This window comes from Mesocricetus auratus, unplaced genomic scaffold, assembly GCF_017639785.1.
Source record: "Mesocricetus auratus isolate SY011 unplaced genomic scaffold, BCM_Maur_2.0 Super-Scaffold_100003, whole genome shotgun sequence".
NCBI lineage: Eukaryota > Metazoa > Chordata > Mammalia > Rodentia > Cricetidae > Mesocricetus > Mesocricetus auratus.
The window spans coordinates 45,112,346-45,138,452 of record NW_024429188.1 but is presented as its reverse complement, the minus strand read 5'-3'; the positions used below and the strand labels follow the sequence as shown (position 1 = coordinate 45,138,452).

The following is a 26,107-nucleotide window of genomic DNA, read 5'->3' as shown; positions in this document are numbered from 1 at the left end:
TTCATGATGTAAGAAAAGGAGAACTGGATACAAAGTTAGAGATGAAGAGCAGAGCTTTGCAATATTAAGGGTAAAAGGGAATGTCTATGAATTCACTGCACAAAGTAAAACAAAAACATCCTTTCTAGCCTTGAAATGATTCCCCTCCTCCAAAAATGTGAGTATACCTAATGCCCAGTTCTTTGTTTCTAAATACTATTCCCTTTTCAAAGGGAACAGAGCAGCTTAGAAAAGTAGCCCTTCTAGATCTGGGGTTTGGAAACACAAGGTGAGCCTTGAGTAAATTATACCACAAAGAAAGGGATTCATTTGATAAGGTTGGCAACAGTGACGTTTGGGAAACTTGAACATGAATATTTGCTAATAGCACATTGTAGAAGCAGAAACTCGTGGGCAAGTTGGTAAAGAAAGAAAAGCTATTATAGAAGAACAGCAGCTAATGAATGTGGGGGTGATAGCAAAAGCATTAGCTTGCGATTGCACTGCCTTGTTTTAAGCACTGACCAAATGATCAAAACAAATAACATTGAGAGACAAGATACTCATTTCAATGCATTGCCTCAGACTACTAATTATAAATGGACATGGTGGATCTTTACAATGAGGCTCTGTGACAGATACTGCCTTAAATCATTGGCCAATGTTAGCATCACCAATAATAATACAAATTGACCCTGCATGTCTCCTAATTTGATAAAGTGCGAAGTATAAAGCATAAACTTTGAAATTTTTAACATGAATCAAACAAAGAAACACAAGGTTACAAATATAGAGAATGCTTAACATTCTATAACGTTATTGGCTTGGACTTTTAAAAAAGGCCAGTATCATGGGAAAAGAGGTAGGAATCCTAAGAAGAAAATGCAGTGCATGAATGTTGATTTTACCAACATGTGAAAAACTCATTTTAAAAGACTTTATTGTCCTTTGACACTTGAGAAAATTTGAGTATGGCATAGATATTAGGTGGTATGAAATTGTAAATTTTCCTGTACATGAAAAATCTTGTTATAGTCTTGTAGGAAATTTTGCTTTGTCTTTGAATGTGAATGCTGGTAGTTTATGGATTAATCAATTTACTTCCAGAGACTTCAGAAAACAACACAGAGAAAGCAAATGTGGCAAAGTACTGACTGACTACTGAAGCGTCCTATAGGCTGGCCAAATGTCCATAGTACTTGTCTGAGTCTTCATCACTGTGACAAAATATCAGAACAAAATAACCTCAAAGGGGGGATATTTATTTTGACCCATCACTTCATCATGGTAGAGTGGGAGGGGATGTCCATGCCAAAACAGAACAGCTTATATCATAGTGGCAAGGATTAAGATGGGGAAGGGGACGGGAAGAGGGGAATAGAGAGAGATGGAGAATATGTGAATATGAATAGCTTAGTGGGCATTGTTTATTTCCCCCTTTTGCTCCACATGTGTCCCAAAGCTGTGGGATGTTTTGACAGCATTTAAAGCATGTCTCTCCCCTTAGTTAACACTCTATAGCCTGACAGAAATACTCAGAGGTGATCTTTATAGTTCTAGGTGTTTCACATTCCGTCAGTTGCTACTTAAGATTATTTATCTCCAAAATTTTTGCATATGTTTGAAAACTTTTGTAACCACATATTGTAAACCACATATTGTGAATTTGAAAATAGGGCTAGTGCTGTTTAGAAAACTTAGATGGGGAAAAGGGAAAATTCATATGCTTTCAAAATGCATGCAATTATCCTGCTTGCCAGTCATTGCTTTCATGGTGTATATAATGATTATATCTGTGCCTTTGTAATGTATTCCTGCTCCTTGCTATTTTCTAGGCTAATAATAGGCAAAGATAAATAGACCTTTGCCAATTTGGGGTTCTCAGTTATCCAGTTCTTTTTGTGTCTGTAGCTTCCATTAGGTACAGATAGGAGATCACTAATAGTCTCCTCTGCAGCAATCTCACCATTAGTGGAATACTACAATAGAAGCAAATGTCATGCCTAATTCTGCCATTCATACATGGGTTTATCAGTACAAAGACACAAAGGGAGTTGTACGGCTTGTTCTGTAAACTCAATGAAGTCCCATTTCTTTGTGCTTTCAGATGCATGGACAACATCTTTTGTGAAAGCTTTACTGGAGGCAAATGAGAAAATGTAGTAGTATAATTGGAGTCAGGCAATAAAATTCTATGATCTAATGGGGGAGATGTAAGTCTCTTTCACAGTCTTGTGTCTGTACTGCCATTTCAGTGGTTCAGGGCTATTAGGGTTGCTGGAGTCTTACTTTTATAATAATAGCTATGTCTTTTGAGAAGCAGTAATTGTACTGTAGAAATTAGAAGGTACAGAAAGCAAAACAAAAATTACCTTCCTTATTCTAGCACTCTGTAATCATTACTGATAATATAACACATATTATTCTAAATCTTTTGTGCAGGTATGTTTATATATAAATGTATTTGTGTTTGTTAATAGGTTGATGTTACAGTATTCTTTAGCTCCCCTCTTCTCTGTTTGGATGAAATCTCAGGTAGTTTAGGCAGACATGAATGTAGCTGAGGAGGGCTAGCGACTCCTGGTCCTTTTGCTTGAGTTCTGGGATTGTAGGTCTACACACCCATGCCTGACATCTTCTACTTACCTATTCTATAGTTGCTGCCTTTCCGGACTATTAACATTTTCCTGGCTGACAGTAAAAACTGCTCTTTAAAGCTGTTTGTCTACCTATGTAGTAACCACACACTCTACCTGTCTCTTAAATCCTTTTCATCTCTTTAATTTATCACCCACCAACTATTATGACACTGGTTTATTGATGAGACCACACCACTGTCCTGCACATTGTTATTCTTTATTATTTGTTTGTAACATATAAGCTCGTTTTATACTCCAGGTTGGCCTCATACTAATGGTATCTGTTCTTTACCATTCTCAGTGCTAGAATTATAGGTGCTTGGCTCTTACTTACTAGTTTTACTTATTTTCTTCATTGTCTTATTTTTAACCTGTCCCCTATTGCTAGTATTTCTTGTATGTAACAGGTTACCTTTAAAGGCTGAATGGATTTTAGTTAACTGATTTGTAGCTACAGCAAACACTAGGTGATTATTATGTAACTTATGTTTCATCATATGTGGAGATTTATAGTATTGTTTTGAATAAATACTTATTGATGTTCATATTATCCAGTCCTATAGTTTTCTATCTGTTCATAGAAGACTGTGTGACTGTTTTATTCACACTCAATATCTGTATTTTGTACACATCTAACTCATGAAAAATGTCATGCTGTTAGCAAAGCCTTCATTGTTGACTGGAGAGGGATTCTTATTGGCTCTGAGGGCACTTTCCCTTTTCAAGTTATCTGCTTCTGGAAGCATCTTAGAATCAGCAGTTTATTAAAATTAATGTTATCAGATAGTTTTATTATAATTATCATATTCTCTGGGCATCAACTTCCTAATAGCTACTCTATTAGCATACTGTCACTATTGCAGTTAACTTATATTCATTTTTAGTTTAGTTTTGTATTTAAAGTGCCTTAAAATATTATATCATGATTTGACAATGAAATTGTTTTTCTTTCTTACATTAAGGAATGGTTTGTTTTCTTTTTCTTTTTTTTTTTTTTTTGGTTTTACGAGACAAGGTTTCTCTGTATTGTTTTGGAGGCTGCCGGTCCAGCCTGGCCTCGAACTCACAGAGATCTGCCTGCCTCTGCCTCCCGAGTGCTGGGATTAAAGGCGGGCACCACCACCGCCCGGCGGAATGGTTTGTTTTTAATTGGTAGAATTGAAATAGTCTAGGACATTGTACTATGTGGAAGTATATCTCATGAATTACAGATAATATGCTACTGATGGAGAATGTCAAAGCTATCTATCATTAAAAGAAGACACTATTTTGGGTGGAAAAGGACTGGTCATTTTTGGTACTGACTCTATCGGTTGTTGCTTTTCCTTTTAAATAGGTTTATATTCAGCAGGGCTTCTTCTAGTGTGTATATACAAAAATTAAATAAAGGAAACAGCACAAATAACTCACGTGTCCATCATTCAGAGTCAACTCTCAAGAACACACCTTATTTTATCTATAGCCCCAGTTTGCATCTGTCTGTTGTATGATATTTGAAATGAATCCATGGCACTATATTTCATTCATAAATATCTCAGCTTCAAATTTATCTTGAAAAGATAAGAACTTTTTGTAAGCACATGTCTAACAAAATGGTAATAGTTGAAAGGAAGTTAATCGTAATATCAAATCTTCTGTGTTCAGATTTACAGTCTTCACAAGTATATTGTTTCTTTAATTGAGGATCCTATTTGAATGTATACATAGCAATCTGATGAAAGGACTTTCAAATATCTAATTTCTAGCTTGAAAGAACATGTGTGAGGCTTTGTTAACTATATGACCAGCCTGTATTACATCTACACAGTTGTATAATTATAGCTCAGATGCAGGCATAGATACTATTTAAATAAATAGAAAAGCTGTGTTCAAGTGAAGCTTTATTTATAAAAACTCGTAGTAGTGAGATTTGGTTTGAATGCTTGATCTATAGCATTCTTTTTCAAATTTATTGTATATAAGAATCACCTATAACACCATAAAGCACACAGAGGCCCAGACTTGATGTAGTATACAATAGAGACTTATTTTTTTTACAGTATACTCAATATACAAGTTTTTCATGCAGCTTTACTTTTTCTTGTGATTTGTTAAAAACTTCCTGTAGTTGAGAGTTGAGCATAGAAACCTGCTTTGCTCAGATTTCAGCGTGTGTGTGTGTGTGTGTGTGTGTGTGTGTGTGTATGTGTGTGTGTGTGTCTGTTTAGAATGGGGAGAATATACATAATTGATGGTTCAGGAGACACGTAATGTGTGGCTCTCTCTTTCTCATTGTTTTTGAGAGCAGGATTTTCTTAGATTCATTTCCTGGCAGACTAAAATACACTTTCGATCACCTAATAACTTTTTCACCTTACACATGACAGAACGGATTCTTAGGGATGGAGAAAAGATAGGCACAAAGCCACACAGTACATTAGTAACAGAACCAGCGATATGATTGGAAGTGTCCTCCTTATTTAGAAGTCAAAGTACATTGAGTTCTTAAGAGTCACTGAACCCTAAAGCTGGATGATACTGGCAAGTTCACATAAATAGCCTCCAATCCTTCTGCCAGCTATCTTTGTAAGCCAGAAGTCTCACTCAACTGAATAGCTTGCGGATAACATTCAGAGCATGAAACTCTTTTATATTTCTTAGAGTATTTTGGGCAGAAAAAGATTTAGCTCCAAAATTTTAAATTTAAAGTAATTCACGTTAATATCTGGATTTCTGGTATGCTAGAGTTGAGTAGTGGTTCATTCTTTGAAGTAGTACAAGTTATTGACTTGCTACACACTCTGGTAGACTTTTGGGGTTTTTATATTAGTTTTTTCAGAATATCATGCAGTGTGTTTTGATCATATCCACCCTCTCCTGTAACTCTATCCAGATCCACCTCTCCTTACCCCCCCCCCAATTTTTGTTGTTTTTACCCATCGAGACCAATTTTTGCTGTCCAAATATTTATAGATGTGGGGCCTTTGACTAGAGTATGGTCAACTTATCAGGGCCTATACTCTCAAAACAAAATGACCTTTCATCTCCTAGCAACTGTCAGTTGCCAACAGCTCCTTATTGATGAGGGGGATTTCACACCCAAACTCCCTTCTCCATGTTGGAATTTGGTATATCCAGATCTTGTGAGTTCATATGTGCAACTGCCCTGTTTTGTCAGGGGGATACCTTTTCCTTGTTGTTATGTATCCCCTCTAGCCCTTACCTTCTTTCCAGCCCCTCTTCTGTAATGATTTGATTAGAGAGGATGAAGGTGATTTCATAAAGCAAGACGTAACATTGAATGGTTACCGTAGTACTTTAGAGAATGTGTGCTTGTTTAAAGGGATTGGCCACATGTTTACATGACCTCTTTGCTCCTCAAAATATTTTAATTTTTTATTCAAATCTAAACCACCAAAGAGAGTTAATATCTTCTACAGTGGAGAGCATCACCTCCTTCAAAATACTCGTTCTTTTGTTTTGATTTTGTATTTAGTTAGTTCTTTGACATTTTCATAGTGTTTGCAATGTATTCTGGTTGTGTTCTCTGTACAGTCTTTTGTGTTTTGCTTATGTCTGTCATCTTCCTCCATCCCCTCTACATACCAGTCTCTTTCCCAGATGAATGACTTTTGGCCTTGCTTTATGGCCTACTTAGTTAACCAGGGCTGTATGTATAACCATAAACTGGGACTGTCTTTTGGAAATTGCTGGGGTCACTAGTGGGTGCTTAACCATTGACAATGACTCCCTCACTCCCTAAAGCAGTCAGTAGCAAAAAGTTCATCAGTGACAGATAGGATCCTTTGAGCCCCCCTCCATTTTTATGAGAGTGACAGGCTCATTCTTGAGCAGACCTCATTCAGATGTCCCCAGTTGTTATGAGCTTGTGATTGCCCAGAAGATAGCATTTCACAGCCCTTTTACCTAACCTCTGACTCTTACCTTCTTTCCAATCCTCTTCCACAGTAGTCCTTGAACTTTAGCAGGATGGTATTAATGTTTTGTTTAGGGCTTAGCCCTTAACTGTTGTTTATTCTCATCACTTTTTGTAGTCGTAGGATAGGTCTCTGCATTCAGATCCATTCACTGAAAAGAGAATCTTTTCTGCTTCAGGCTAAGCATAGTATTTGTCTATGGATATAACCATAAATATTTAGAAGAGAGTTTGAAGTCGTGTTGGCTTAGCTAAACGTTTCATTTTTAGTTTTGATGCTGAAGTTGTATCCATTTGTTCTAGTCCTTATGGATTATAAATAATACTGTAAGCTTCTATATAATTTGTTGTTTATCATGTTGACAGTTCTCTCATCTTTTTAGTCTATAATTTGAGCTGTGACTTATACCTGTTTTTTACTTTTTATTTTATTATTTTAATTTTAAATAGCTTGCTTCACATGTCAATCCCAGTTCCCTCTCCCTCCCCTCCATCCCCCCAGCCTCCCACCCTATTGGCATTTCCTTCCACATAGGGGATATCTAGAGTCTGTCATTTCACTCAGGGCAGGGTCCAGGCACTCCCCCTAAGAGTCCAGGCTGAGAGAGCATCCCTCTTTGTGCTATGTACACACGAAGTCCGTTTGTATGCCAAGGTTAAACACTGATCCACTGCCCAGGGCCCCATAGGTAGCCCAGGCCTCCTCACTGACTCTCACACTCAGGGAGTCTGGATCAGTCCCATGCTGGCCTCCCCACTGTCAGTCTGGGGTCCAAGAGCTCTCCCCTGTTCAGATCAGCTGTCTCTGCTGGTTTTGCCAGTCCATTCTTTGCCAATTTGCTCATTGCTCCTCTTTCTCTGTCACTGGGTTCCATGGGTTTAGTTCAGTTTTTAACTGTGGGTGTTTGCCTCTGGTTCCATCAGTCACAGGATGAAGGCTCCAGGATGATTGTAGATATCAAGTTCATTATCAGGAATGGTCATTCCAGGTGGTCTCTCCACTATTGCTTAGCTTGCCATTTGGTGTCATCCCTTTAGATCACTAGAGGTTTCACTGGTGCCAGATCTGTGTTCTAACCTATGATTCCCTCTTCCCCCTATTCTATCCCCCCACTCAACCTTCCTGTTCCCCCATGACCTACTCTGTCTTCCTCTTCTCCCCCTCTATTCTTCCCAGCTCCCACTCCCCCCCACCCCTCGCCGTGTTCCCAATCTGTTTAGAAGATCTTGCCTCATTCCTCTTCTCTGGGGTACCATGCATATCTCTCTTAGGTTCTTTCATGTTTCCCAGACTCTCTATCAGTGGAAGTGCAGACTGACACTATCCTGATCCATGCCTAAAAATCCATGTATGAGTGAGTACATACCATGTTTGTCTTTTTGTGACTGGGTTACCTCACTCAGGATGGTTTCTTCTAGTGCCATCCATTTATATTTATTTTATATATTATATTTATTTTAAAGAATTTGTAAATAAAAATAATTATGCAGTGAGATCAGCCAGACCATATGTATGTGTATAAAGAAATTTCTATATTTTTACATAAATTGTACTTCCCAGTATATCATTGTTGTTCACACCACCTTTTTCATTTATCATTTTGAACATTATTAATTACTTCTGTATATAAGGCCTTGTTACATTTCTCAGACTGGCTTCAAACTCTTGGGATCAAATGGTCCTCTCATCCAAACTTCTCAAGTACATAGGACTACAGCCCTAGGCCATTGTGATCAGCTCTCCTCATTCTCTTTAGATGCCAGGTGGTGGTTAAGGCACAAACTCATAACTGGTCAAAGTGCAGACAATAAGAGCATGTGGAGTGCTCAGCCACATATGGGACATGTATGGGACCACCTCCTCCTATTCAAGGTTCAGGGACTATAGCAGAAAGTTATACGATCCAGAAGTTGGGGAAGAACAGAGTGATGAATCTTGTCAGAGCTGCTGTGGATGCCTGTACAAGATCAAGCCAGCATTCTAGCATGGGGGCGGGGGCAGGACTTCATAAGTGACCCCACCGTCTGCAGTGCTATGTTCAGTTGATGGCTTCTAGAGAAGGGGGCATCTGTTTTCTTTAAGGTTGTGGCTCCTGGTAAGACTTCTCACTCCAGTGGATGGCCCTACACCCAGAAGTATATGAACAACATATATTGGAGTCAAATGGGTTATTAAATTTAAAGGCAAAAAAAGAGGACGTAAAGTTGTTGGCATATGGAAAATTTGGGGGGACTAGTGTAGAGGGTAAATATTAAATACATTGTATGAAATTTTCAATGAATAAAATATTTTAAAAGAAAGGAAACAAAAATGTGTGCATTAAAAAAGGTTGCACGTGGAAAAAATATATCTGGCTTGGGTGTAGCTCAATGGTAGATACCTTGCCTAGTGTGGAAGAAGCTCTAGGGTTCATCCCTTGTGCCAAAAAGAGTGTGCAGTAAGAGCAGAGAAGACACTTGCGAAGAAATCTCCCCAGGATTCACTAGAAGGCTGTGAAAGGTGAATACAGTAGGGATAGTAGGAAGCTGCTTCAGAGAAACAGAAGAACGTTCAGCTAAAACTCCTCCCACAGATGCTTCTGTTTCCCAAGAAGAATTACAGAAGCAGGGACTAAGTGGCAGTGGAACAGTGGTTGCATTTGAACACCAACAAATACAGGTTGGAATAACCTGCCTTTCCAAACTGACATTACTGAGCATTTACCCTGGGTGCTTCTTTTTGCAGTTGTGAATGCTCAGCAAACTGCTGTGGCATTGAACAAACCTCAGGGCCCTTCAAAGCTCACAAAAGGAGATGAGGGTTCTTGCCTAGTCTACAGTGGTTTAACCATTCCAGATCACTTGGTGGCAGCATGGAGATTCTTTTCTGTTTTAATAACTTAACAAATTCTGTCACTAAAGAATAAAGGTTAATTGCAGAGGCATTTAAACTGTTGAAAGGGACTGATCAGCAGGCAGAAATATCAAAGGCCTGAATACTGGCAGCTCATTACCATCTGAATGGCACCCAGCCTTTGTTAAGGGCTTAAGAGACTTTATTATAAAGATTGGTGTAAGGATTCTGTCCCCCTTAATTACCCACTTAGTGTCAAGAACTTGCTTGTTGATGGGTCAGTCTCTCAGGGCCTTTGGCTTGAACGGGTTTGGTTATTAGTGTTGTGAGTGGGCAGCTGGCCTGCACCTTATTCTAACCTCTACACTCCCACAGCCAAACTGACCAAAGGGCTGCGTGCCTTTCACTTGCCTGCCTCTAGTAGTTTAAAAGAGTGAAGTTCAGTTCCTATAAAAATAATTAATTAGTAACTGTTGTGTGCCAGGAACACAGTTGGAAGTTGTTTACTACCTAGTAGAAGAAGCAGATAATTAAACTGAAAATTGCAATGCATTCTCCTAGCCAGTAGTATCATTTAAAATGAGGACAGTACCAGGTGGTCAGACTGAAATCGTATACACACAAAATCACACCAAATAGACTCAGCAGGTTGTATTTATATATTTATGCTTATGTTTATATATATAGCAAGAATAATCAAAGGAAAAGAGGACATGGATTTGAAAGGGGAGAAGCAGAACATGGGAGGAAAGGGGAGGGGGAAATGGTACAATTATATTTTGTTTTTTAAGGAAAGATGGAAATTTGAAGAGGATTTTAGGAAAGAAGAGAACAGGAGTCCATTGTCTTCCTCACACCCAAAAGGAAGGCTGCCTTTCAAAATGCTACCTTTACTTCTAAATTCATTCTTCTTCATTTTCAGCTAACAAAGCCAGAAGTCTTTTTCTTAAAAAGATGAGAGGACAGGGTGATGCAGCCACCTGGAAGGAGATAGATGTCACCTAAAGTAAATCTCCAAGAACAATTAGTCATTCTTTAGATATGGGATAGGGGACATTCAAGGGATAGGATTAACATAAGAAAAAGATAGGAAGTTCTATCTGCAACAACTGTGGTAGAGCCAGAAAACACGAATCTAAGCAGTTTGGTGTAACACTTGCTAAATGTTAGCAGTGCCTACAGGAAGACAAGAGCATTGGGCATTACCATGCTGAAGCAATGTCACAGAATTGATTTTCTACTGCTCTAAAGTAGACACTATTTCTACAAGTAGGAAAATTGAAGTTCAGGGAGGTTGGGATTAAAATTCCCAGTTGCACAGCTTTGTGAGGGCATGGTTGAAATCTAAACTGGGGTCAACTTTAGAACCTAGGCTGTACATAGGGATTAGAAATAGGGGACAAATTACAGATGGTTTTAACTGTCCTCTCTGAAGACCCTTCTCCTTGTCTTATAAGCAATGGGTAGCCATTGATGTGAATTTACACAAAGTGAGTAGAGATCTGACAGTCAGATTGCAGGACCTACTCCCTAGCTCGGCAATTGTGAGTCCATAAAGATGTTTTGTCCATCTTCTTTGTTTTATAAGATGAAGAAGATGGTTAAGGGGTGGTCAACCATAGTATCCTTTTCAGCTCTTTCAAGTTTCTGTTTTTTAACAGTTGAACCATAATGGCTAGATTCCTCACTAGAATGACTAGTTGGCACATTTTCCACTGTTGCTTTCTAAGAAAAAAATGGAGTGCTAGGAAAGCCCTCTACCTCTGGATTATACTTTTTATCCACCTATGCTGTTCGTTAGACCTACTGTTTCCCTTGCCTTGTACATACTCAGGCAATTCTTCTGCCCCCACACACCCTTTGCTACCTCTTTCAGGGTTGCTGAGTTCCTCCTCTCTTACTTGGCTCCTAGTCATATATTATCTTGTGTTACTTGTTAGTTTTCTCCATTGTGTTTTTTTCTCCCAAAATAGGTCTCTCCTTTTCTACATTTTGGCGTCTCCTTTAGAACCTAGCATATGCCTAGGTACTAGAAGAATGAATATTTTTCATCATTTTCTTTTTCTTCTGGCAGTGTGTGTGAGCACAGCAGAGAGAATCTTATGACACCTTCCAATATGGGGGTGATCTTTGGGCCCACCCTGATGAGAGCTCAAGAGGACACTGTGGCTGCTATGATGAACATCAAATTCCAGAACATTGTGGTAGAAATCCTGATTGAACACTTTGGCAAGGTAATTATTTCCTATCCTTAATATCTCCCCTTCAAAGAAGTGACACATGCCCTGGCTGCCTTTTCACGGTGTTTGTCTGTCTGCCTACATCTAATTCTCTCTCTCTCTCTCTCTCTCTCTCTCTCTCTCTCTCTCTCTCTCTCTCTCTCTCTCTCTCTCTGTCTGTCTGTCTCTCTTCTTTCTATCCTTCTTATTCTTCCCCTCCTTCTCTTTCTTCTTCCTTCTCCTCCTCCTCTTCTGACTTTTTAAGCAAAACATGCTATAAAAGATTTGGCTATCCTGGCACTGACTGTGAAATGTAGATCCACCCAGAACTTGTCATCCTCCTGACTTAGCTTCCAGACTGTTGGGATCAAAGACACAGTGGCGTATGTCTTATTATTTGGTTCAAGTTGGCAGTGAAAAGAAGCATCACTGTGCCACAATGACATGTTTTTTTAAGATCTAAAAGAATTAAAACCAGGCCCTTGTACATGATAAGCAAATACTCTACCATTGATGTATCCTCAAGTCTTCTTTTTACTTTATATTTTTCAGTCAGAGTCTTACTAATGTGTCCAGATCAGCCTTGAACTCATTCTGTAGCCCACATAGATCTTGAAGTTATGATCTTCCTGCCTCAATTTCCCAAGTATCTGAGATTACAGGCTTGCACCAGTAATCTTGGCCACAGTTACGTTTAACGTTAACTCTAACACTTAGCATTCCATCTATTAAGTGCCTGTTGCCTGAACATTTACTGTTTTATTATTAGGTAAATACTGGGGCTATTAAAGAGGAAAAAGCCACTGACTGTTTCTAAAACGTTAGCTATGAAGTGTGATGATATATTTAAGCAGAGAAAAATGATAAGAAGGTGATACATTTACAATGAAACTATAGGGTAGAAGAGTTATAGTTCCTCACGTAATACAAACTTGATGACTGATGTCCCTTATTCAAATGGCAGATTAATAAGAGAAAAGGAAACATATTTATGTAAGTTTTTATGGCATATGACTCGATAACACTCTAGAATAATGCCCCCCCTGAAAAACAGGTAAATTGGTACTGTGTGATGAAGTATATGGTTCTGGAGAAACGTGACTACAGGAGAACAGGGTCTAATGGAGTACTAATACACTGGAGGCAAACCTATTTGTTCAGGTTTCTTTTTTTCTTTTGGTGTGCCTGTACCTTTAAGGATACCATTGTTTGTTTTCTCTATGTTCCTCTGGATTTAACTTACATAGCATACTTCAGAAGAAAGTCAGAAAATTCCTTTATGTCCTGCTTTAGTTAAAATGGGCAATAGAAGGTCTGTTGCTTCCTCAGATGTCAAGTCTCATATTTCAGGATAGCAAGTTTATTTATTTTAAATTGCATCTCATTCTAAAATGCTTTTAGGTAGAGAATTTGATATTGTATATAACTTATAAGGTAGCAAACATTGTAATTTGATTAAATGAAAGGGGTAAAATAAAGGAGACAAAAATGAACCTGTTGATGTGGTTGAGAGAAAAAATACTTCTTATCATATATTGTGTACTTGCCACAAAAGTCTTAAATTTGTAACAGCTTTTTTTTTTAACAGAGAGTGTCCTCCATGGGAAACATTATTTGAAAAGAAAATTATTTGGATTGTGGAGGCTAATACAGTCTGAACTTATCCATAGCTCAAATCCATAGCTCAAGTCCAAGCAGGTGCTGAGATTGCTACACATAAACATACCATGGCTCTAATATAAGAGATGTTTATTTCTTGGTTATAAAATAACCCAACTTGATTTAATCAGAATTCTTTGTTCTTTTTTCTTAGTGCTCTGTGAAGCCTAATATCCTGCTTTCACCCCAATGGTCATTCATCATCTACATTGTAGTAGTTGAAAAGAATAAAAGACAGAATGAAATAGAAATAGGTTCTGATCTGGGAGTTAGACATAATTTTCATTACATTCCATTTTCTAAAATTCAGTCCCAGATCTGACTCATTGATGAGAGGCAGGGAAGTAGTCCTTGTTTCTTTTTTGTTTTTTTAAGCCACAATATTGCTACATAACCCAAATTGGCCTTGAATTTGTGGCCTGTCTGCTTAGCCTCCCAAGTGCTGGGACAAAAGGCATATGTGACTGTGTTGTCTCAGAAAGTCAAAGTCCAGCACATTCCAACTAAGACTTAAAAGAATAGGAGAATGTATACAAGGAGACAGCTAGTGTTCTCTGCCATACTGTCTGTGTAACATCAAAAATCTTTCCTAACCTTTCTGATTTTTGTCATTAGAAATTCAAAGAGGATTCTAAATACCTATGTAAAAGCCACAGGTCCGAGGTTATTTCTTTAGGAAGTGACAAAGAAAATGGATGCTAAAATGCTGTTAGGTTGAAGTGAGTTCCATACTTCTATGGCACAATAGGATGACTATAACATATAAAATGTGCTAAAAGAGAAGAATTTGTGAGTATTATCACAAAGAAACAATAACTATATAAGGAGATGAAAATACTATTTGATCTTTATGCCCTGTGTATATGTATTGAATTATAATACTGTACCACATACATATGTGCAATATGTATCCACTAAAAAGTGTTAGCAAGAGATATTCTGACTATGAATCAAAGTACTTAATTGGGTACTACTGCATCACCCGTCATTATGTGTAGTGACAGTTTGGGAATCTACGTGAGGCACCTTGCAATTATCGAGTTGTGAAGAAGTAGATATCAAGACTTATTTTAGGTACTGTATTAATCAGGGCTTTCTAGAGAGGTAGAAACAGTATGTTACATATATAGATACTAGAGATGAGACCTATTTGGGGAATTGGATGATGTGTTCATGGTAGCAAAGAAGTAGCAGCACAGTCTATCTATGGGCTAGGGACCCCAGGACTCAAGTAGTATGACTCTGTCAAATTCCAAAGGCCCCAGAGCCAGGGAAGTCAATAGTATAAGACATCTTAGACAGAGAGGCTACAGATAAAGGGATTCTGGTGTGGGTGGTACTCTGGTTTAAGAGCAGGAATGCAGATGTCAGTGGGCTGATAATCCTGATGCCCAAAGCATCAGAAGAAAATTCTCTTTCAAAAATTATTCTTCTGTATTTTCATAGCCCCAACAGATCAGATGGATTCTTCCACATTGAGGGGAGGTCTTCCTTATGTGGTCTACTTAGACTCTCAGGATAACCTCTGGTGGTAACACTTTCACTCTCACTATCAATAATATCTCTAGAAATTCCTTAATCCAGTTTGCTTGATACTTAAATTTGACTTCTAAAGTTGAACAGAAAGAGAAACAGGGAAAACGAGTTTCAGGCAGATATCCCAATATGAACAAAGTTCCAAGACCTGATACTGTGTTATTAGAATGTGAAGTGGAAATAAGAGGAGCAAATTACATTGGAGGCAGACAGGGATAAGGACTGAAAAGCAATTGACTGCCTACTTGACTGTAGTTCGAAGAACAGCTGACACAGCTAGAGAAGTGCTATAATCTAAGCACAAAGAATTTATATTCCCGAGTTAGGGCAGTGGGAAGAAGAGGGAGGTGAAAGCATTAGGATTTAGTAATTAGAAGGTGTGAGAGAGGGAGGTTTTTGATACCTACATTTCTGTAACCAAGTGAATGCAGCCACTCTCTCTATTGTAAGACATATAGAATGGGGAAGTTTGGGAGAGATAAAGGAAAGCTCAGTTTGAGGCAAGTTGGATTTGTCAGTTCTGAAAGTGTGCAGGGAACTTCGTTTATGTGAATCTAAGGAAAGGGTCAGTGAACTTTTTCTTAAACAACCATGTAATAAACTATCTAGGATTTGAAGACTACAGAACTCTTATCACAACCGGCTAATGCTGACTATAGAGTAGGGAAACAACTGTATGAACAGGAGTGACTGTGTTATACTTATAAAATGGGCAGTTAGGCCCATGGCCTATAGTTAACTCAGCCCTGGTGAAATGATTAGATTTCATTTATTGTTAAGTTGATTTATTCACACAACATAATTATCTGTCATCTATCTATCTATGTATCTATCTATGTATCTATGTATCTATGTATCTATCTATCTATCATCCATCCATCCCTGTGTGTGAGTTTTTTCTATGTAGAAGAAGATAGGTTAAAAAATAACAAGGGGAGTAATAGAACTAAGAATCCACTGAGGAAAAGATTTTGGTTTTGCCGTCTATAACAAAAAGCAGACTTTTAGCAGTAAAATGACATTTTTTACTTACTTTTTAATAGGAATATTCTGACTGATTTGGAAAAAATAACTATAGTAGACAGAAATAGAAGTAGAGAGACTAATTAGAAAGATATTTTATTTTTTAATTAGAAACAAGCTTGCTTCACATGTCAATCCCAGCTCCCTCTCCCTCTCCTCCTCCCTCGCCCTCCCCCAACCCCACCATCCAATCCCCACTCGACTCTTCAGGGGTCATTTTATTTTTATTATTTAAATTTTATTTATTTATTTAGTCCTATAGCATATCTTGTTCATGATTTTTCCTTCCTCTAACTCTTCCCAGATCCTCCCCACTTCCAAACTGACTCAATGTAATGGTCTTTCTTTCTATCCTTTGTCTCTCTCTCAAAATAAAAACAAAAAACAAAAATCAAACCAAACAAGAAACAATCAAGACAAAAATGGCAAAGCAAAACAAAACAAAAAGACCACAGAAATGTACTTTGCTTTGTGTTTGCCAACTCTGGGCATGGGGCCTGCCCTGGAATGTTGTTGATATACCGGTAACACTCTATTGGAGAAAACTAATTGCCCTATCCCAGCAGGTATCAATTGCAATAGCTTGTTGGTTAGGGATGAGACTTTTTGTTCACTTTCCTTTCTCAGTGCTGGGATTTAGTCCAAAGTCTATCATTTTCTGCATATTGTCCAATTGTGGGTCTCTGCATTTACTCCTGTTTACTGCAAGAAGCTTCTCTGATGTGGGTTCAGTGAGGCACTTATCTGGGTACAATGATATCTCATGAGGAGTCATTTATTGTTATATTCCTTTAGCAGGAAAATAGTAGGAAGTTTTCCCCTAAATCTAGTTTCAGGTTCCTAGCCACTTTAGTAGTATCTGGTATGGGTTTTATCTTGTGGAGTGACCCTTCCATTCAATCAAGAAGTGGCAGGAGACTCCCACTCAAAACAAATTAAAAATTTAAACATAGGCCTAACAAAGCATTTATTGGAGTTTTATACTCAAACTACAGAATGCTGACAAGAGAATTTACAAAAATTATAGGTGTATTAAGAGGCATACTGTGCTCAATGAGTAGAATACTCAACATAATAATGGTAAAATTTCTTTCCAAAACCATCCATATGTTTAAGACAATATCAAAATTCAGTCAAATATTTTTGTAGGTAATGACAAGATTATACTAAATGGGGGGATACAAAAGGTACTATAAAAGCTAACACAGTTTTGAAAAGGAACAAACTGAGATGTATTATTAATATTAATATATATAATATTCACTACTTATGACAATATGTAATTAGCAGATGGATAGACACAGACCAGTGGAACAGAATAAAGAATATGCAAGTAATCCAAAAAAGTAGGATAATTATTTTTCACAAAGGTTCAAAGGTAGCTGAACTTGTCTTACATAACTCAGGTCCCAAATTCAATCTCCAAGTACTGCAAAAGGATTTTAAAGAAAGCAGAATAATCTTTTCAATAAATGCTATGGGAAATTGCATATATGCTCATAATGAGAGTGAATCTCAACTTAAATCTCATAGTATATGCAAAAGTTAACTCATCACTCAAAATCCTTCTGCTCGCCATCTCTGGGATTTCCTGGACTGGGAACTGCAGCAAGCTCGACTTTCCCCCAGAGGACTGAGCAACCAGAAGGCTGCTGAGAGTGCCTGCCTATGCCCTTTCCCACTCAGGGCAGAAGGCAGAGGGCAGAGGTGAGCTCCAGGGGACCTTCATGGTCCCCATTTCCTTCTGCTCGCCCTCTCCAGAATCTCCTGGACTGGGAACTGCAGCAAGCTCGACTTGCCCCCAGAGGACCGAGCTACCAGAAGCCTGCTGAGAGAGCCTGCCTATTCTCGCCCCCACTCAGGGCAGAGGGCAGAGGGCAGAGCTCCCACCCACCGGGAGTGGAAGTGCCTGAGACCCATCTGCACCTACTGTGAGACCTGTCAGTAAATTGGACCTGCTTGCACCCACCGGAAGAGAACCTTGAACCCGTACTCACCAGGAAAGGAAGAGACTCCACCTGTACCCATTGAAAGAATGGATGAGAAGACAACAATATAAGAACAAATCCAGTGACAGAAAAACAATATGACGCCACCAGAGTCTACACCATCTAGGGACTCTACACCATCAAGATCTGAACATCACAGCACAGATGAAACAGAAGAGAATGACCTTAAAAACAACTTCATGAAGATGACAGAGACCCTAAAAGAAGAAATGAGAAAATATTTTAAAGAAATGGAAGAAAAGACAAACCAAAAATTGCAAGAAACAATTCAAACAGTACAAGGTTTGAAATCTGAAATACAGAAAATTAAAAAACCAACACAGTCTGAAGGAATGCTGGAATTAGAAAAGGTGAGTAAACAATCTGGAATTATAGATTCAAGCATAACCAACAGAATACAGGAGTTAGAAGAGAGAATCTCAGGCATTGAAGATTCACTAGGAGAAATAGATTCATTGGCCAAAGAAAATCTTAAGTCTAACAAATCCCTAACACAAAATATACAGATGATATGATAGTTTATGTAAGTGACCTGAGAAACTCTATAAGAGTACTCCTGCAGCTGATAAACACCTCCAGCAAAGTGGCAGGATACACAGTTAACTCATAAAAATCAGTAGCTCTATTATATACAGATGATAAATGGGCTGAGAAAGAAACCAGAGAAACATCACACAAACAGCATAAAATATTTGGGGATAATGCTAACCAAACAAGTGAAAGACCTGTACAACAAGAACTTTGAGTCTTTAAAAAAAGAAATTGAAGAAGATACCAGAAAATGAAAAGATCTCCCATGCTCTTGGATAGGTAGGATCAACATAGTAAAAATAGCAATCTTGCCAAAAGCAATCTACAGATTCAATGCAATCCCCATCAAAATACCTGCACAATTCTTCACAGACCTTGAAAGAACAATACTAAACTTTATATGGGAAACCAAAAGACCCAGAATAGCCAAAACAACCCTGTACAATAAAGGAGCTTCCGTAGGCATCACCATCCCTGACTTCAAGCTCTATTATAGAGCTATAGTCCTGAAAACAGCTTGGTATTGTCACAAAAATGAGAGATAGACCAATGGAATCAAATTGAAAACCCTGTTACTAACCCATACACCTACGAACACTTGATTTTTGACACAGAAGCTATACATTGGGAAAAAGACAGCATCTTCAACAAATGGTGATGGCATAACTGGATATTGGTATGCAGAAGACTGCAGATATATCCATGCCTATCACCTTGCACAAAACTTACGTTCAAATGGATCAAAGACCTCAACATAAATCCAGCCACACTGAAACGCTTAGAAGAGAAAGTGGGAGGTACCCTTGAAGGAATTGGTACTGGAGACTGCTTCTTGAGCATAATATCAGTAGCACAGACACTGAGATTGACAATTAATAAATGGGACCTCCTGAAACGGAGAAGCTTCTGCAAGGCAAAGGACACAGTCAGCAAGACAAAAAGGAAGTCCACAGAATGGGAAAAGATATTCACTAACCCTACATCTGTCAGAGGGCTGATCTCCAAAATTTATATAGAACTCAAGAAGCAAGTGTTCAAATCACCAAAGAATCCTATTAAAAAGTGGGGTACAGAACTAAATAGAGAATTCTCATTAGAGGAGTTTAAAATGGCTGAGAGACACTTGAGAAAGTGCTCAACATCCTTAGCCATCAGGGAAATGCAAAGCAAATCAATTTTGAGATACCATCTTACTCCTGCCAGAATGGCTAATATCAAAAACACCAATGACAGTTTATGCAGGAGAGAATGTGGAGAGAGGGGAACACTCCTCCACTGCTGGTTGGAGTGTCAACTTGCACAGCCACTTTGGAAATCAGTATGGAGATTCCTCAGAAAAATGGGAATCAGTCTACCACAAGATCCAGCATTTCCACTCTTAGGCATATACCCAAAAGCTTCACGTTCATACAACAAGGACATCTGTTCCACTATGTTCATATCAGCATTGTTTGTAATAGCCCGAACCTGGAAGCAGCCTAGATGCCCATCAACTGAAGAGTGGATAGTGAAAATGTGGTACATTTGCACAATGGAGTACTCAGCGGAAAAATACAATGGATCTTGACATTTGCTGGCAAATGGATGGCACTGAACAATCCTGAGTGAGGTAACCCAGCCACAAAAGGACAAGCATGGTATGTACTCATTCATATATGGATTTTAGACATGAATCAGGGGAGTGCCAGAATACAATCCCATAGCCAGAGAGTCTGGGAAACAGGAAGGACCGTAAGAGAGATATGAATGGTAACCCAGAGAATGGGAGCAGGACAGAATATTCTGAGGGGACTGGAAATAAGGTCAGAGGGGGGAGGAAGCAGGAAGAAAGTGAGGGGGTGAAGAGGAGGGGAGAGGAGGACATGGGGGAGCAGGAATGTTGAGTCAGAGGAAGAATAGAGGAGAAAAGCATGATTAGATACCGTAATTGAAGGAGTCATTATAGGTTTGAAGAGAGATCTGGTATTAGTGAGATGTCCAGAGACCTACAGGGATGACACCAACTGACAATCTAACCAGTAGTGGAGAGGCTACCTTAAATGCCCTTCCCTGATAACATGATTGACGGCTTCCTTGTGTGCTATCCTAGAGCCTTCATCCAGTGACTGATGGAAGCAGAGGCAGACACCCACAGCTAAACACTGAACTGAACTCCTGGTACCCAGTGACAGAGAGGGAGGAGGAGTGATGAGAAAAGGGATCAAGACCATGCTGGTGAAACCCACAGAAACAGCTAACCTGAACATGGGGAAGGTCATAGACCCCCAATCTGATGACTAAGGACCAGCATGGAACTGATCCAGACCCCCTGAACGTGGGTGTCAGTGAGGAGGCCTCAGCATTCTTTGGGGCCTCTTGCAATAGATCAGCCTTTATCCCTGTCCTCCAGATGGTCTTTGGAGCCCATTCCACATGGAGACATGCTGTCTTTACCTGTACCTATTGGGGAGGGCCAAGGCCCTGCCCTGCATCATATGACAGACTTTTGAGATCTCCATGAAGGGTGGATTGGGGGAGGATTTGGACGAGGGTTGAAGATGGACAGGAGAAGAAGGGAGGGAGAGGAAGCTGGGATTGACATGTGAAGCAAACTTGTTTCTTTCTTTCTTTTTTTAAGAAGAAGGACCCCAATGCTAATTCCTATATCTTTTTTTAAAAAATATTTTATTTATTTATTGTGTATAGAGTCTTCTGCCTGCATGCTAGCAGAGGGCACCAGATCTCATTCAAGGTGGTTGTGAGTCACCATGTGGTTGCTGGGAATTGAACTCAAGACCTCTGGAAGAACAGTCAGTGCTCTTAACCTCTGAGCCATCTCTCCAGCCCCGCAGACTTGTTTCTAATTTAAATTAAATTAAAATTTTAAAGAAAAAAATCTATGAAAAAAATGGATTGTGTAAAAAGAAGCAACATCAGCAGCAAAAAATGGAGTATTCAGTTGCAGGGAAACTTTTGTAAAACTGCATAGGAGAAAGTCTTCAGGTCCTTGGAATTTTTGAAGAGTTTTTCAACATGACATCCAAAATACAATCCAGAAAGGGAAAAAAATCAGTAGATTGGATTTTTTATCAAAGTTGCTATCAAGTTGCAAATGGTTCATATCTAGAATATATAAGGGTTTCAAAGAGCCAACCACAAAGAATCAAACACTCTAATTATTTTTTCTTTTTTTATTTAAATTAGAGACAAACTTGTTTTTCATGTCAATCCAAATTCCCTCTCCCTCCCGTCTTCCCCTATCCCATTGACCCTCTATGCCATCCCCTTTCTGCTCCCCAGGGAGGATGATGCCTTCTATGGGGGATCTTCAAATTCTGTCATATCATTTGGGGCAGGTTCTAGGCCCTCCCCCATGTGTCTATGCTGAGAGAGTATCCCTCTATGTGGAATGGGCTTCCAAAGTCCATTTGTGTAGTAGGGATAAATACTGATCCACTACCAGATGCCCCGTAGATTTTTCAGGCCTCCTAGCTGACACCCACATTCAGAGGGTCTGAGTCTGTCCTATGCTGTGTTCCCAGTAACATTCTAATTATTAAACTGGGTAAAGTTACGAACAGTATGTACATATGACAAGTAAGAGATTAAAAGTTGTTGAGGATAACTTGCCAGTAGGGAAATAAAAATTAAGACCCCAATGATATTGCACTGCATGTTTACAAGAACAGCTGAAATACAAAATAGTGACAATCCAAAATAGTAAGGAGGGTACACAGAAGCTCAAATGTATCACACATTTCAAATGGGAATATAAAATAGGACATCCTCTCTGAAAAATAGATGTGCTGTTTCTTAATTAAAACAAAACAAACCAAGCATGGACTTCTATGGAACCGTATTTTACTCTCCTGAGCATTTGTCAGAGAGAAACAAAAGCTGTTTACGTGAAACCTCCACAGGGATTGTAATTTATCCTTTTCATTCCTACTCTCTGCCAGACGTTATTGGGGACATTTACACCTAAGTTCACATTATGGGAATTGACGGTGTAGTCAAGTGACTTGTTCAGGGTCACAGAATGAGCAGGTTTGAGAATTCAGATTTAATATTAACTCAGATGTATACTAGGCTACTTCAGGATCTTTCCTCAGTTCTTGAAAATGAGTGCTTAAAAAGTGGAGGGGATAGCTATTAGAAATGAAAAGGTCAAGGATATTTGAGAATAGATTTGCCACAGGGTGATCCACATATTGAAGATTTGTGTTAGATGTCTGTGGCGGTTTGAATGAAGGATGTCCCCCATAGATTCAGATATTTGAATACTTGGTCCCCAGTTGGGGCCAGGTTGGGGAAAGTTCTGGAAGCTTTAGGAGTTGGAGCATTGCTGAAAGAAGGACATCACTGGAGGCCAGCTCTGAGAGTTTATAGCTTTGTCCCACTTACCTCTCTTGTAGTGTGCTTTGTTCTCTCTGCTTCCTGCCAGTGGATGGAAATACAATCTTGATGCGTCCACCATTCTTCCCTACCATTGTGGACTCTCCTTCTGGAACCATAAACCCAAATACTCTGTTTTTTCTTTAAGTTGTCTTAATCATGGCATTTTATCACAGCAACAAAAATGACTACTACAATATCTTAATTTTAGCATTTTCTGGCTTAATTCACTTTAAATGTTCTTATTCATTTATGAGTGGATACCTGAGTGATGATGGCATGTTTGGTCTGTTATCAGTCAAAACCCCCAAATTTCTGGCTGGGTGGTGGTGGTGCATACCTCTAAACCCAGCACTCAGGAGGCAGAGGCACTGTGATTTTGAAACCACCCTGGTTTACAGAGCAAGTTCCAGGAATGACCGGGGCTACACACACAGAGAAACCCCCTCTCCAAAAACAAACAAGAACAACAAAACCTACAAACTTCTCACAAAATTCTGTAAGATTTATTCTATCAATTTTAAAGGTAAAAGGCCAACTTCGATTTTACCAAAAAAGATCCTCTCTTCGGTGAATGGCCTTAATCCCATTGGATTTATAAAACGATTTTGCTTCATGTTTGGTCAGGATTTCAAACTATATAGTGCAGCATTATTTGAAGGACATTAAAAAGACTGGTTATCTGTTATCCCCAGACTCCAATAGGTCATTTCTGCTTCCTGGTGCACAGCGGTGGAATGATGTTGTTATGTCTTATTAGATTTTAGATGTATATTGCATGATTGTAATTCTGACCTTGTGTCATACTAAAGATGTATATTGGCTATGTTGTCAAAATGGAGTTTGATGACCAAGAATCTTTTATGATTTAAAATTTACTTCATGTGAGACATCTTATATGGATAAAGAAAATGAATTTCCAGGGCATTTATCGAATTGCCCTTTTTGAAAAAGAGCAACGTGATGTGTGAGGTTGTTCCAGAAACTATGGACCTTATGTTGGTGTAACTACGTAGAATAGTTGTGAGGATTAAAAGAGATAATATATGTGAGAGTTGAGGCTGCTCTGCAAGTACTAGAGATTATATGTTCCTGCCAAGTTGTTCAGCTAATTGGATATGATTTTTCAGTTGACATATATTATCATTTCAATAGTATTTTTTTTCATTTATGCTTGCTCTTCATGCAAAGGGCTTAAACATACTGGCTTTCAGTTTCTCAATCAGCCTCTTTTTAAGAATATCCAGATAGTCTGTAAATAAACCTTAAATGGATAAGGCAGCTAATGTTCAAAGGAGTCCATTCCTAAATATGTCTTAGTACTGTTCGTTTAAGTAATTTGAATCATCTCTAAATTTCTAAAAAGGAGAGCAGATAAGTAATGAGAGAAAGGAAGTTCTCCCCTATACTAATCCCCTAGAACAGCACTGTCAGTTATTCTGGAATTTCCAGTCTCTTCAGCTCATGGAATAGTGTGTATCCAGGTGCTCGAACCTGATACTGCTGACTTGAGACACAGATGTAATTTGGATTGACAGAGGAATGTTGGTTTTTGTTTTCTGAACATTTTCTTTTGAGAAGCTGTTGGGAATTACAGGGAAAGAGAGAGGCCGTCTGGGAAGGCAGTTCTTAGTGGGTTAGTTCTAAGGACAGAATTCTTTTTCTATTAAGGATATAGAATATGTAATGGGTCTATTTGATCAACCCTGGAAAGTGACTTTAAAGAACTTCTGACCCCGGCATTTCATTTTACATAGAGCCCCTTCTCTTTGCAAAGTGCATTGCTCCAACTTCATCCCCACTCCTAGTCTTTGGAACCTCATATCCTTATGGTTCTTCACAAGTACTTTATAAAAGAGCTCAGGTACCAGCTTTGAATCTTTGCCTAACTGTTATCTCCAGTGTACTTTGAAAATGCATTTGTCAGCCACACAGCCAGACTTTAGCACTTCCCTCATTTATTGCTCCCCATCACACTGTGTTAGTGCTAGAAACCAGTTGGTCAACATCCACAGATTTAGATTTTTGTGCAATGAACCTGGAATCAGGCTAGGTTCAGTGAAGTGCACTGTACACTTAGCTCATCTAGTCCTCATTCTGACTCTGAAATGATGCATATTATTGATTTTCTAGATAAGGGAACAGAGGAGCTGAGTGTGTGAAGTGGCAAAACTCAGACAAATCTAGTTTGGTCAGCTTAAGGCTGCATCTCAAGGAATGGAGACCTATTTTCAAGTGAAATATTAAGAACAGTGGTCAGTAGTGCTCATCTTTGTATCACTGACACTGACTTAGCTGTTGTTGCTTTCCTTAAGTTCTCTCTGCATGGCTAATAAGTGTATTCCAATACGTTTATTTTCTTTTTTAAGTTATAATACTAGACAGTGCCAAAGAAAAAAGGCAAGGGGAGCACATTCCACAAAGTCTTCTCCACGAAGTGAGAATGCCCCCCCCAACATTAAACAATAAAAGGAGTTTCCTTTATGGGATAGAGTTAGCACCCAGCTCAATGGTGAGTGAAGCAGGGAAAAACTGCCATGACACCAGGGAAGACCAGCAACAGGAATGGAAATTTTAGTCATTTCTTCTGAGGTTAAGCATCCATGGCATGAAGCCTTGGGAATCCAGGCTCTGGAAGGAGAAAGAACAGCTCAAGACGCTTGCTTGGTTCATTTAACCTGATGCTTGTTGAGTCAGTCAGATCACCAACAGTGGGACTGACTGTGGGGATTAGCCTGAGTTCTACCAGGAAAGAGCCTGCCTGAAGAACCCCTGACTTGGACAGTGAGACCCAGGTTCAAGTTCAAAAATCAACTCCAAGGGTATCAATGTGGCTCCCTGGGTAAAGGCATTTGCCACCAAGCTTAGCAACCTGAGTTCAATCCCGGACATATACAATGTGAGAGGTGAGAACTGTCCCTCCTACCCAGCATATGGATGTAGCACCCAGCTCAATGGTGAGTGAAACAGGAAAAACAGCCATGACACCAGGGGAGACTAGCAGCAACATGGAAATTTTACTCATATACATACACATGTCCTTAAGCACTAAAATATAGCAAAACCCCACTCTTAAACCAAGTTGACCTCTTGGGGTGTTGTTGTTGTTGTTGCTGCTGGTGGTGGTGGTTATGCTGGGTATTGAACCCAGGACTTTGAGCACACCAGTGAAGTGCTCCACCTGTGAGCTACATCCCCAGGTTTCTGAGATAAGGTCTCACTATGCAGCCAGGCTCACTTGTGACAGCCCTCCTTCCCTCGGCCTCCTGAATGCTGCAATGGTGCGGTGCATCACCACATCCTACTTTAGTGAGCTCTGTAGCCACTCAGGATGGTTTCTTTATCCATCAAAAGCACATGGAAGCACATTGAGCACGTGACCAGCACCA

General features: G+C 39.1%; 1 protein-coding gene across 2 annotated transcripts in view; it reads left to right on the top strand.

Moving 5' to 3' along the window:
• The window catches only part of Ophn1 (oligophrenin 1), a 326,237-nt gene that overhangs the window by 250,010 nt on the left and 50,120 nt on the right, over nt 1–26,107 (top strand). For both annotated transcript variants that reach the window (XM_040744230.1, XM_040744229.1), the window contains one exon: nt 11,442–11,601. In XM_040744230.1, the coding sequence (XP_040600164.1) occupies nt 11,442–11,601 (160 nt within the window). The remainder of the gene's footprint in view (nt 1–11,441; nt 11,602–26,107) is intronic.